This window comes from Cryptomeria japonica, unplaced genomic scaffold, assembly GCF_030272615.1.
Source record: "Cryptomeria japonica unplaced genomic scaffold, Sugi_1.0 HiC_scaffold_425, whole genome shotgun sequence".
Taxonomy (NCBI): Eukaryota; Viridiplantae; Streptophyta; class Pinopsida; order Cupressales; family Cupressaceae; genus Cryptomeria; species Cryptomeria japonica.
In genome coordinates this window covers 113,878-129,125 of record NW_026729245.1, presented here as the reverse complement: position 1 = coordinate 129,125, position 15,248 = coordinate 113,878, and the positions used below count along the sequence as shown (strand labels likewise).

At 37.3% G+C, this 15,248-nt stretch overlaps 1 protein-coding gene across 1 annotated transcript; it reads left to right on the top strand.

Annotated features, from left to right (window-relative positions):
• The first annotated feature begins 5,177 nt into the window (after positions 1-5,177).
• LOC131045886 (pathogenesis-related thaumatin-like protein 3.8) lies at positions 5,178-6,253 on the top strand. The gene is made up of 2 exons (XM_057979550.2): positions 5,178-5,319; positions 5,419-6,253. The coding sequence occupies exons 1-2, from the start codon at positions 5,253-5,255 to the stop codon at positions 6,027-6,029; spliced, it is 678 nt and encodes a 225-aa protein (XP_057835533.1). The 5' UTR covers positions 5,178-5,252; the 3' UTR covers positions 6,030-6,253.
• The last annotated feature ends 8,995 nt before the right edge of the window (positions 6,254-15,248 follow it).

Here is a 15,248-nt window from a genome sequence, read left to right as displayed (position 1 = left end):
ATCATCAAGTTACATACAATATAGATGAGCCTTCTTACAGAGGCAAGGCTAGGAGACAACAGAGCACAATGATGTCATGTGGCTCAATGAGATGCAAGGGTAGGTAGGATAAATAGTAAAATATTTTACATGAGGTGGATCACCCACTGAAGGTGGAATTATCACTCCACAATAAGTGGATATGATAATTAAAAACAAGATCACACCATAAAAGGTGGAAATTCTCCTATGTACACACTCCCAATGTAGCACATCTCCCTACGTGTCTCATATAAAAACTACTATGATATGCATGTACCTAAGTAAACTTAAGTAAAGTGTAATTATATCCAAATGAATAAATAATTACACCAACAATAAAAAAAACATAAGACATTTATCCATAGTCTCAACCACTTTATTGTATTAATAATGCACTGAGCAAAAAGAATAAGATGTGACATCCTTCCCCACTAGGAAGATACATCATCCAAAACTTATTATAAAAATACTAAAACAATAAATATAGTAGACCAATGCAAATGTCAAAGTATCACACTAAGCAAAACAAAGTACCATAATTTAAGTTCTCAAATGAGGATAAGAACAATATATATCCTCTATATTCTCCCATGTGTCACTATCCACAAATACTTTATCCCATTAGACCTTATATTGAATAATAATCTATTACACAACTTAACATCATTCCAATCTAGAATTTGAATGGGCTCTGCCAGCACCACTCTTGGATACCAAATCTATAAAGCATGCCAATCAAGTATATGAGTAGCATCAAGATGATGTTTCTTAAGCATAGATGCATGAAATATATTATGGATATGATTAAAGATCATTATATTAGATAAAGTCTATATGTAGCTACAGTCATTACTTCTGACACATCAAATAGACCTACAAATCTAGGTGCTAGTTTGGCTAATTTTTCCAATGATATAGAAATCTTATGAGGTTTAACCCTCAAAAAGACTTTGTTTTGAAAGTCCTATTCTTACGTGCATAGCTCTTCTATTTTTTTTCTACCTTCTTTAACCACCCCTTGGTCAATCTCATTTCATCATGCATCTCCTAAGAATATTTGAACCAATTCCAATCTTGTATTCAACTAGATATCCAAAATGATATGTGTACAATACTTTCATCCATAAAGAGCTTTAAATGGTGTCATACCAAAGATGCATGATAGGAGTTATTATATGCAAAATCTTCCAATGGAAGATACTCCTCCAACCTAGACTATTAATCCATGAAATACATCCTAAGCAGGTCTTCGACTACTTGCTTCACTATCTTTGTTTGTCAAACTAAAATTCAATATTGTCCCAAATATTTCATTCAATATTTTCCAAAATCTAGAAATTATATGAGTATCTCATTTTGATATGATCATCTCAAGTACTCAATTCAAATGCAATATCTCTCAGAAAAACTTCTTAGCTGAAGTAAACAATCCATACTTAAAAATCCTTTGGGTGAAGTACGCTACCTTGGTCAACTTATCCACAATTACCAAAATGACATCATGTTTATTCTTTGATATAGGCAACCCTTAAATAAAATCCATGCTAATAACTTGTCATTTATATTCAAGTATGTCATGTGACTATACAAACCTACTAGGTGTACATGCTTAGTCTTGGCTTGTTTGCAGTCCAATCATCAAGCTACAAATTCAATCTCATCCTTCTCAATTCTTGGCTAAAAATATACAGATCTCAATTTTCCTACCATCTTGGCTATTCCTAGGCACCTTGAATAAGGTGTGTTGTGGATCTCCTCTAACATCAACCTCCTCGAATCCCTAAGTTTAGAATGTACATTCTCCCTTGGTAGCTTAATAATCTATCTAACTAAAAAAAATATCTATTAAATCGATGGTCCAAGGGGTTTTTCTCTACATCTTTCTCCATCATGGAATAATCTCTTTGAAGATTATGAACCACTTTCTTGAATTAGACCTTTTAGTAATAATGGCTGCTAGATGCATTCTTCTACTAAGAGAATCTATTTCTCTATGTTTCATCTCCTTGTAGCAATCATGTTTGCACTCCAATCATCAAGCTACAAATTCAATCTCATCCCTCTCGAGTCTTGGCTAAAAATATAAAGATCTCAATTTTCCTACCATGGTGTGTTGTGGATCTCCTCTAACATCAACTTCCTCAAATTCCTAAGTTTAGAATGTACATTCTCCCTTGGTATCTTAATAATAAAATCTAACTAAAACAAATATCTATTAAATCGATGATCCAAGGGGTTTTTCTCTACATCTTTCTCCATCGTGGAATAATCTCTTTGAAGACTACAAACCACTTTCTCAAATTATAGCTTGTAGTAATCATGGCTGCTAGATGCCTTCTTCTACTAAGAGCATCTATTTCTCTATGTTTCATCTCCTTAATGTATTCAATCCTAAATTTATATTCAGTAAGAAACTATATCTATCTATTTTTGTGAGCATTGAGATTGGGTTGAGTAAATATATATTTAAGGCCTAGGTCGTCCATCTTCAATTCAAAAGGCTTACCCAAAATATAGTGCCTCCACATCTAAAGCACATGAATTATGGCTACTAACTCTAGGTCATGGGATGCATAGTTCACCTTATATTATTTCAACTTCCTAGAATAATAGGCAACAACTTGCCCATTCTGCATTAGCACTCCTCCTACACCTTATCCTTATGCATTTTGTTATCACCATGAATTACCCATTTGGATTATGTACAATCAATATAGGATTTGAAATGAGCTTCTTCAAAAATTGGAAAGCTTGGTCACACTTCTCATTCCACTCAAACCTTTTCCCTTTCTATGGAGTGAAGTGATTGGTGCTACAATTTTAGAAAATCCTTATACAAACTTCTTGTAGTATCTTGCAAGTCCCATGAAGCTCTAGATTTTAGTTACATTATATGGTGTAGGCAACCCCACGATTGCTTTTATTTTCTCTAGATCAACTACAATCTCTCCCATTGAAATCATAAGGTGTAGATAATTCACCTTGTCCTTGTAGAAAGTACACTTGAATAGCTTACCAAAGATCTTATTCTCCCTTAGGAATTGTAAAACTATCCTCAATCTCTTGATGCAATGTTCAATAGAGTCATGAAATTTGTAGCATTATTTGACTCGAATGACACTAATGTGAAATCGTAGTAGCCATAATAAGTCCTAAAAGCTATCTTTTAAATATCCTCTTCCTTAATCCTCAATTTGTGGTAGCCATATCTAAGGGACCTATCTTAGATAATATTATAGATCCTCTCATCTGATCAAAGAGATCATTAATCCTTCATAGGGGATACCCATTCTTGACTTTTACTTTGTTCAACATCCCATAGTCAATACACAAGCACAAGGTCCCATTATTTTTCTTCACAAAAATGAGCAGTCCACTGCATGGAGATAGACTAGGTCTAATAATCCCTTGGTTCAAAAACTCCTGCAACTATGACTTCAATTCATACACCATAATGCATTTCACCCAATAAACCTCTCTTGTATGATGAGGGTGGATTTTATAAAAAATGATAATGTGGTTGCTTAAACCATTAGCACGACATTGTAGTGACGGCAATTGATTACTAGTAATGGTTCCCTAAAGAATCTATTTATAAAGATGTAGGATTGTTGATCAGTAATGGAGATCTAATAAGATATCAAAAATCAAGATCGAGTTGTTAAAGTGATTATGAGGTAAATGGTGGAGGATAATTAGTATTTTTAAATGATTTTGAGGGATGGTTATAAAATGGTTACGAAATGAGTGGAGAGGAATAAAATAATTTTTTAATTCTTTTATATTTATTTTTGGTGCTTATGTGGGGACTTTTAGTCAATTTTATTTGTTGGATTTTTTGTGGATGGGACATTAAATAGGAATTGGGACTCCAAAATTTGTGTTAAGACATAGGGAAATGGATTAGAACTTAAGGAAAATTAGGAATAATTTGTATAATAGGATGAAGACATAACAATGAATTACTTACATTTAGGAAATAATCAATATTAAATTAATTGATAGCTATCTATTGTGATATTTATTGTGTAATATCTTTGAAAAACATCAATAATGCATGGAAATATCTTCAAGGTTGTTTCGTTCTTATTAGATCAACAGTTTATTTTTAAAGTGACACACCCATAAAATTCTTGAAAACTAGTAATATCATGTAAATGTATTATCAAATGACTCAAGCACAAATATTTATGTCCATAGTAACAATACACTATATAAAATGACTATAGAAAATAGAAATGTACAAAATATTATTACTAATTATCCCTCATCCTCCATACATTTCATTAGAAAAACATATGTCAATATAATTAACTAAATTTAACATGCATTGTCAAGCCTTTAGAAATTCGCGTAACTTTAGGATATTGAAAATCAGAGATCAGTGCTTTGAATACAAATAAATAGATTTTGATGATGCACAAAATGTCAAGCCTGAGATAACAGAAATCTAATTGTTGATGACCATTCGAATTTTAAAAGACTCGGGCTCTCATAGGATAGTCCGGTCGTGGCTTCTTTGCTTCTACCATAGCACGTGGAGTTCTCTTCTCCGTATAAACAACTAAACTCCTCCTTCAATACTCAATGTATCCATCTATCCGAAACATACTGGAAAAAATCAGCTTTGAGCGGTCTATATTATTAAAATTAATTGTGAAATATTTTTTTTTATCAATGTTTGGAATAATATTCTGTCTCATTATCAGAATATACTGTACTGAGTCAGAATTCTTATCCATGATCTATTGTCGGAATGTAGAAAGTCAAGATTTATACTATATGTTCCAAAACGTTGATGACTCTTCGCATCTTGATTGAAAATATTTACACAGTAAAATCTAAAATCTTTCAAAGAAAAGTTTGAATGTGACCAGGGTTGCCGTAACATACATCGCTTCTCAACCTAGGATTAGGCTTCCTTGGTAACAGTTCATATTCATTCAATCCAGGCTGTATAATGCCAACAGTTTCAGATCTTGCGCTTCTTGTAGATGTTCTGGTCGCATCTTCATATAAAACCTAGACAAATTAAAAAAAGACAAATTGGGAAAAGAAAAACTATAAAAGGACAAGAGGGCTTTCGTGTGATATACGGCTCTTAAAGTCGGGTCTTTGCTTCTTTGCTTCCTTCTTACCTTCGTAGGAGGTGGAGCTCTCTATATAAGTGACATACCCCTCCTTGTATCTTCATTCAGTCTTTGCTGTATGCGATATAGATACTACTTATAATGGCAAAAGTATCAGATCTTGCGCTTCTTCTTGTGGCTGGAATGGCCATATCTCTTTACATTCAAGGTAAGCTGTCATAGTAACATAATGCGTGTTGTATGAGGTTGAATAGTATAAACATTTCCAAGGCTAACAATAATAGTATGTGTGTATTATTTGTCACAGAGGCGAGAGCAGTTAAGTTTGATATAAAGAACCAGTGCGGGTACACAGTGTGGGCGGCGGGATTACCCGGAGGAGGGCAGCAGCTGACCCAGGGTCAGACATGGACGGTTAATTTGGCGGCGGGGACACAGTCGGCAAGATTCTGGGGTCGAACCGGCTGCTCTTTCGATGCGAGCGGCAAAGGAACCTGTCAAACCGGTGACTGCGGCGGCCAACTGAGCTGCACAGTCTCGGGAGCTGTTCCCGCCACGCTGGCCGAGTACACTCAGAGCGACCAGGACTATTACGACGTGTCGCTAGTGGACGGCTTCAATATTCCTCTTTCCATCAACCCTACCAATGCACAGTGCACTGCCCCTGCATGCAAAGCCGACGTGAACGCTGTGTGCCCTGCTGAATTGAAGGTTGCCGGCGGATGCAAGAGTGCCTGCGTTGCCTTTCAAACAGACCAGTATTGCTGCACTGGCAGCTATACCAACAGCTGTCCTGCGACAAACTACTCAATGATATTCAAGCAGCAGTGCCCTCAGGCCTACAGTTATGCCAAGGACGATACGGCCACATTCGCTTGCCCCTCCGGTACAGACTACACTATTGTATTCTGTCCCTAGATATATATAGGATTATGTTTGTGTGTGGACTAATATATTAATAAGTGTTGTCATCTTCGTATTGACACTGTGGTGTAGCCGCGTAGGCCGTTGCAACGCTCACCACTTATTATCAATAAAACATTGCTGTCATTTTACCAGTAATGAGAGAAGCGTAATTCACACGCAATACACTGTTCCGAGAGAATATTAAAAATAAATATATACTTTGATATTTTATTTTCTTTATATTTAAAAATTAGGTGTCATATATTTTCTTAAAGACTTGTTTCATAGCTAAGATATGAGATGCTTCTCCTCCTATTGTCATTAAGACAGGTTACGCCTATTACTATAATCATATGATTATTTATAAAAATTTTAACATATAAATTAATAAAAATATTGGTAAAACTATTTTGTTGAAAGAACGTAAAGTTATTTGTTTAAATGGAATATACATTCTTAATTGTATATCTTTGTATATTTTTTGTCACATAAAATTCAATAATGATAATTGTGTCTTCTATTGGATAGGGTTCTTAACGTTATACAAGATAATCTACTATCGAGGATAAAATAGTTATTGTAAAAAATGGTGTACATGCACTCCAATATTTTCACAATCAATTTGTACCTTATACTAGATGTTTAGATAGGAGTTCCTCAATTGTAAATTATTCAAAAAGGAAGGTTGCTAGTCTAACACATCTATGTGCAAGGAGCATCATTTGTATTTATTTTGGAGTTAAAAAGTGAATAATAATATTTACGCATTTTATGGGTACAAAAGAAACAATTATTTATATGCATTTTATGGCTGCATAATGAAAATATAATGTATGTCCATTTTGTTGGTACAAAATAGATTACTAATGTTAGAATATTACCGATGCAAAATAGAACTATGTTCATGCATTTCTGAGCATATAGTGAAATAGTTGTGAGTATGAATCTTGTTTGCACAAGAAAATGATCATTGTATGAATTTTGAGTGTATAACAAGATTTCCTTGCATGTGTTTGTCCAGGGTTATAAAAGAGATTGAATTGGAGTACTAAGGTGTTGTGGTTTTATGAAATAGTGTGTTTTACAATATGTACATATACTAAGTGTCTATGTTTTTCTTATTGAAATGGTTTTGTTTTTTTTTAAATTAAAGTGTGTATTTTGAGATGGAAGAGCTTTGGGAATCCTTTGATGGATGTCACTAGAAAATTGTGTTTTTTTATGAAAATTTGAAAGTAAAATTTTAAATCATGATTGATACTTGATTTTTTGTTTTGTTAGTCTATGTATCTTATGCAGGTCAAGAAGCTAATGCCCTCATTTATGTGTATTTTTACTATGTGAAACTCTTCTCATTCTTTTTAAGAACCAAAATAGTCAACTCGGTATTCTTTCATGTGTTAGGAAGTTTAGGAGTATTGTAAGTTTAGACAAAATGTAACCATTACTTTTCAAGTTTACATCATTTAATTATGTTTGATGAATGCTTTAATTACTTTTAATACATCAAAACCTACATACACTATGAGAGATATATGTCCTTATCCCTTTGATAAGAGTATTCCAATGCCTCCGTTTCCTGCACACTTTGTGACACCAAAATTTGACAAATATAGAGGGAGAGGAGACCCCAAGGCACATATAAGACAATTCTTCACAGCTTGCATTGAGGTAGCGGCAGAAGAAACATACTTGATGAGGTTGTTCCCACAGAGCTTAGGCGATCAAGCTATGGAATGGTTTTCTCAATTACCTCCTGGTATTAAGTCATGGGGCGACTTGGCAGAGGCATTCATTCAGCATTTCTCTTACAACATTGAAACAGATGTCTCAGTTACTACCTTGTGCAACACCAAGCAAAAAGAGGGAGAATCTTTTGCATCATTCTTACAAAGATGGAGAAATCTAGCCAGCAGATGCTCTTGCGAAATCCCACAGAAACAAATGGTAGAAATATTCACACAAAATGTTAACAAGGCTATTGGATATGATCTCAGGAAAGCTTGTTTGTCTACATTCAAAGATGTTATCGAAAAGGGCCTAGCAACAGAAAAAGTCTTAATTGAACAAGGAGTTATCAAACTATTCAAAGAAAACAAAGAGGACTTTAAAGGAAAGGATAAACCAAAATTTTGGAACAAGAACAAGAACACAGTTAATGATGGTGTTGTTGATGCCAACACAGTGAGACCCAAGTTTTTTTTTTCTGGATCAAGTTCTACCAACAATCAAGTGAACAATCAAACAACTTCTAAACCTCGAAGGAAGTACACTCCATTGGGAGAACCACTTGAATCAGTATTCAAAAAGCTTGTGGCAAACAAAGTGATCACAGTTCCAGATTTTCCTCCATATGAACCAAAGGTCAAACCAAATTGGTGGAATGATGATGAGTATTGTGAGTTTCATAAGAGCAAGGGTCATAAGACAAGTAATTGCCATCGATTGAAGAACATTGTGCAAGATCTCATTGATAGAGGAGATATTGAGATTGAGGGACATTCATCTAACCAAGAACATGAGGTGTTTAAGGAACCATTCCCAAAACATGACAAAGGAAAAGGCAAAGTCACAGATGATCAAGCCAATTACACTAGAGCACCTTACAATTATGATTCTACTATCAATCACATCTCGATGGACAATCATATCTCTACTATTACTATCAAGAACAAAAATCCTGAGAATCCTTCTCAGAGACCCAAGATTGTCCTAAAGGGTGTTGGCTCTTCGTCTGAATCTACCTCTGAATGTCATGTTACAACTCGTCGAGGTAAAATCATGTTGCCAGGTGCCTCCACTAAGAATACCAATCCTTCATCAATCAAACCTGAGTACGACCTTGTAGAACAATTAGGGAAGACACCTGCGCTCATCTCCATTCTTGAGCTCTTACGTATATCCCCTGCACATAAAGCCATCCTTGACAAAATCTTGAGAGACACTACTGTCCCTACTGATCTAAACGTGGACCAGTTTCAAGCCATGGTGGGATACCTATCCGTTCCGCACTCCCTCACATTCAGAGAAGCCGATGATGCCTCCATAAGTCAGCCACATAATGCACCTTTACACATTGAAGCCTTCATACATAAACATCGAATAAAGCGAGTCCTGATAGATGGAGGAGCAGGTCTAAATATTTGTACATTGAGCACCATCAGACAATTGGGATATTCTGACAAAGCTGTGAATTCTTCAAACCAAATCACCATCAAGGCTTATGATGATGAAGAGCGTTCATCCAAGGGCACAGTTACCTTACCACTAAGAATCAGGCCAGTCACAAAGGATGTGGTTTGTCAAGTCCTAGATCTAGATCTCACATATAACATATTGCTAGGACGTCCTTGGATTCATGAAATGAGGGCAGTCCCATCAACATATCATCAATGCATTAAGTTTCCTCATAATGGAGTCGAGGTAACAGTCAATGGTGATCCAAATCCATTCATATATTGCAATAACTTGAGATCACATACTGAGACTATCATTCCCAGTAACCGTGAGGCTACTCTCTCTTCCGCATACATTGACCCTGAGTCATTAAAACCCTCGACATCTAAACAAGGTGAACTTAGAGGTAAGTTTCAAGACAAAGGCATGGGAGAATACACTTTGAATCAGACAATGTTTTTATGACAAGTCATGAGCTCTCCAAAAGAATATGGGAGGCCACATCCTAACAAGCAAATCTCCATCATGATACTCAGATGGGATCCTACCATCTTTCAAAGATGGGGCGAACTAGAAGAAGAAAATTTATATAAAATGCTCTATAGAGACATTGAAGAGGACACGCAAGATCAAATTATTATACCCTGTGAGAACTATGGCAAAGGCTTCAAAATTCTGCAAAGATTTGGGTATGATGGAAAAAGCCCTCTCGGGTTACGCAAAGAAGGTGTCATGGAGCCCTTACAACCTGAGCTAACTACAAGAAGGGAATGCTCCAAGGGACTTGGTTTTCTGAATTCCAAGATTCACAATAAAAGAACAAAAGAGGCATGGCAAATCAAAGTGGCCGAAGTTCAACAAGAGGATTATTATTCCACAGATTCTAATAAGTGGGAATGGGGTTCAGACAAATCCTCCAGTGACTATGAGCTCACTGAGACATTCAGAGAGCCAAATGAACCTACAGAGGAGGAGGAATTTTACAAAAAGTTCAGAGTTGGTCAAGAACCAACCCATAAGGATCCCGCACAATCTTCGTTTCAAGGTCCTAGGTTGAAATCGCATAGGATGAGGACACTTGTCCCAGAAGGCACTACTAGTGATGACAATTTGAATTCACTCACGATCGAAACTGATGAGGAGAGTGCCATCGATGACCTCAACGATTGCCTTGACATACCTGAATATAACCACATCTTCACTCTTTGTCCAGCAAACTCTAAAAACACTAATGACCTTCCCCTTGTTCACCCCCAACTCATTGACTGGAATCATGAAGGACCAGCACAATTTGATACATTTCAAAATGACGAAGCTATTGTCGACTATCTTGGCATTCGAGATGATCTTCCCCCTGGAGACCACAAAGCAGGATACACCATAGAACTCAACAACATGGCATACTTCGGTGAGGGTGTCGGGCCTTCTAGTCGCAAAAATGTGAAAATAAGAACAAAACAAGGGTCTTATGGCGAAAACCACACTGTGGCGCTATCTGACTCCAAAAAAGTAAAAAGAAAGGACATATCTGAGGGTGAAAACCTCTCTGAGGCACCCGAAGATGGAAGGCTCGACATTCTCCCAACGTCATATGAGGAAAAGTCATCCATGCTGATAGAGGAAACTATAAAGACAAACATTGGTACGGAAGAAGTTCCACACAACATATTCTTAGCTCAATCTTTGATAGAGTCCGAAAAGGCAAAATTCATAAGCTTCTTTAAGGAACGACAAATCAACTTTGCATGGTCATACGCTGATATGCCTGGATTGGATCCGGATTTGGTAATGCATCATTTGACAGTCAAACCGGGGGCAAAGCCAGTAAAGCAGAAATTAAGGAAAATGCACCCACAAGTGGCATTACTAGTCAAAGCAGAGCTGGAGAAATTATTGGATGTCGGATTCATACGCCCAATTGATTATCCCGAATGGATTTCCAATTTAGTACCTGTCAGCAAACCAGATCGCAGTATCCGAATATGTACAGACTTCAGAGATATCAACAAAGCTTGTCCGAAAGATGACTTCCCATTACCAAACATTGACTTGATCGTTGATCTCACAGCAGGTCATGAAATGCTATCTTTAATGGACGGATTTTTTGGATATAATCAAATCAGGATTGCGCCTAAAGATCAACATAAAACATCATTCACTTGTCCATGGGGAACCTTCTGTTGGAATGTCATGCCTTTTGGGCTGAAAAATGCAGGCGCTACTTATCAAAGAGTGATGACCACTATTTTTCATGATCTCATGCACATAACAGTGGAAGATTATGTTGATGATCTCTTGGGAAAATCAATAGACAGAGATACACACTTGGACATACTTTCAGTTGTCTTTGATCGGCTGGAAAAATACAAAGTAAGATTAAATCCAAAGAAATGTGTCTTTGGAGTAACCTCAGGGAAGCTCCTAGGATTCATTGTGTCTAAAAGAGGAATTGAGGCCGATCCAGCAAAAGTCAAGGCTATCTTGAACATGCCGCCACCGAGGAACATCAGTCAACTTTGATCTTTACAAGGGAGACTCCAATCCATACGAAGATTCATAGCGCAACTTGCAGATAAGTGTAATCCTTTCTAGCACCTGATACACAAAAACATCAAGTTCAAATGGGATGAGAACTGTCAACAGGCATTTCAGGCGCTCAAAGATTATCTTTTGAACCCACCAGTTTTGATGCCACCAATTCCAGATCAACCTTTGTTACTCTACATATCAGCTACTCCAACGACACTGGAGGCACTCTTAGCACAACAAATACCTGACGGCAAGGAAAAAGCAGTATATTATATCAGTCGCACACTGGTGGGATATGAGCTAAATTACACACCAATCGAGCGTGCCTGTCTCACTGTGGTCTTTGCTTCACTAAAATTACGTCATTATATGCTCACTCACAAGACTAAGTTGATTGCCAGAATTGATCCACTTAAATATCTTCTCAACAAAGCTACACTTACTGGGCGGCTGGCCAAGTGGGTAATGATTCTGAGTGAATTTGACATCGAGTACGTAGACAGAAAAGCAATAAAAGGACAAGCAATTGCAGATCAATTGGCAGATGCTTCCATGATAGATGATGTTCCTCTACAGTCAGAATTTCCAGATGAAGCAATTTTAACAATATCACATGTGAAGCCATGGCAACTATACTTTGATGGCTCATACACACAGCATGGAGCAGGAGCGGGTATACTCTTTATAACTCCTCAAGGCGATTCTATACCAAAATCATACCGCTTATCATTTCCTTGCACCAACAATATAGCAGAATATGAGGCATTAACAACTGGATTAAGAATTGCAGTTCAGTGGAAGATCCAGGAACTTCGTGTTTTTGGGGATTCTCAACTTGTCATCCATCAAGCAACTGATGATTACCAAACAAAATATGAAAAGCTAATGCCTTACAAACAACTGGTAGATGATTTGAAACAACACTTCACAAAGATAGATTTTGAGCAGATACCAAGAGAACAGAATCGTGCTGCAGATGCCATGGCTACGATTGCTTCGCTCATTGATCTACCACAAAATGAGACCTGCTATGAGTTCCTGGTAGATAATCTCCTGATTCCTTCATATGAGATCACTCCTACAGAAATGATATGTGTTGTTGGTCCTGAATCCCAATTATATGGTTCCATATTCACATACCTTCGCGACAATATCTTACCTCCCGATCTATCGAACAACCAACGCCGCACTTTCATTCGCCAATCCTCTCGATACGTCATTCTAGCTGATATCCTATACCGACGAGGTCTAGATGGCACCCTTCTTAGATGTTTAGAGAGTGATGAAGCTCAGATTGCGTTACGAGAAGTGCATGAAGGGATATGTGGTCTGCATACTAGTGGTCCTACCTTGGCCAAGAAACTCATCAGGACTGGATATTACTGGCCTACTATGGAAAAAGACTCATATCAGTTTGTCAAGAAGTGTAAGCAGTGTCAAATTCATGGAGACCTCATACACGCACCAGCACAAGAACTACAACCACTTGCATCTCCTTGGCCCTTTTGTCAGTGGGGACTCGATCTCATAGGCAAGATTCACCCTCCTTCTTCCAACGGTCATAAATTCATTATCACAGCCACAGAGTATTTCACAAAGTGGATTGAAGCCGTGCCTCTCACACAAGTTACTGGGAAACAAATCGCTACCTTCATTTTGAACTACATCATTTGCCGATATGGGATTCCTACTTCCATTATTACTGATAACGGGCGTCCCTTCAAAAATCAGAATGTTCGTGAACTCTGTGACCGCTTCCATATCTCTCATCGTTTCTCCACACCATATTACCCCCAAGGTAATGGCCAAGCTGAGGCATCTAACAAAACAATTCTCAAAATCCTTAAAAAGACAGTCGACGACGCTAGCCGTAACTGGCATATCCAACTCAATCCTGCACTTTGGGCCTACCGTACAAGTGTCCGCACACCTACAGGAGCTACACCTTACTCACTTGTCTACGGCGCTGAAGCCATCTTGCCTATTGAGGTCGAGTTACCTTCTCTACGGGTCTCCTTGAGAAACATAATCAACGATGAAGATTACAGGGTCTCTCGCTTACAAGAACTAGAACTGCTGGAGGAACGAAGACACACTGCTTTTAATCATCTCAAGGCTTACCAACAAAGAATGAGTCGCAGCTACAATCACAAAGTTAAGCCTCGCACATTTGAAGTAGGTGACTTAGTCCTCAGAGAGAACCCCAAGAATCAGCAAGACAGAGATAAGAAGGGCAAGTTCGAACCAAATTGGCTTGGTCCTTACATCATCACAGCGGTATATGGATCTGGGGCATATCAGCTCTCAACTACAGAAGGTGAACCTTTGGAGGATCCTATCAACAGCATGCACCTTCGCAGGTTCTACACATAGCTCATCGGAATATCCTAATTCAAAAATACAAAAAAAATCAAAAAATTCAAAAATACAAAAAAAAAATTATAAAACAAAAAAATCGTTACTTGGTGAAAACCTGGCAAACAGGCGCCTTGTGACACAAAAAAAAAATTGAAAAAATCGAAAAAAGTAAAGAGAAATAATTTCATCCAATGGTGAAAACCACTTCGGTGGCGCCCTGGGCAAGTACCATGGTGAAAACTAGGTCACCAGCGCCATGCGTAGAGACTTTGCTCCTCCCTCCTTCAGGATTCTCTTTCATCCTTTCACTTTGCACACACTCACGACCAATTCATCCACAATAAACTTACCCAGTCCCATCATGGCTTGTTATTGATCTACCCCAAGATTGGTTAGCCATTCATAATAAACCTCCCTTTTCGCCTCCCTTTCCATCCATAATAAATCAGATCCTATCTGTGACTACGGCCAAATTCTACGTCTAGTAATGGGTGTGGAACTAAGAACATCACATGTTTCGAGGAGTACAGTTTCTTCCAGCTTCCTTCAAGTCTATCCGTGCACAGATCCGCAATAAAGCAACATTTGCATCACAGATCCGCAATAAAGCAACATTTGCATCGAAGATCCGCAATAAAGTTTCATCTTCTCCGCAATAAAGTATCAGTTTTATGGATTCAGTCAGTTTCAGATGAGAGACAGTAGCAACAATAAGCTTCAACAAAATCAAATCTTTCAACAGACTCAGACAACATATGGTTCAGTGCTATCTATCCTTTTTGTGAAAGTGACCATTGTGACCACAATCGAATAAGACTTATACAAGTGACATATTTGAACTTGCTTTGGATTTGTTTGTTTACACATCTCTTGATTTAAGATGAACATAAAAATTTCTTGGGTAGTATTGATAGGATTTGAACAATTCATAAAAGGATTTCGACTTGAACATAGGCCAATATTCTTGAATAGAATTTGTGGGTATTGATTTTTATGATAGTGTTTGATTTTGGACAAGGATGGGACTAGGAGACTCTTTGATAGGTTGGATAGACACAATATGAGAAGATGGTATTTGATAGGAAGTCATGATTTTAGGAAACTCTAGTTCATGCTTAATATACTCAGATTTACAAGATCCTTACATGATGGTACTTGATCTTGGAT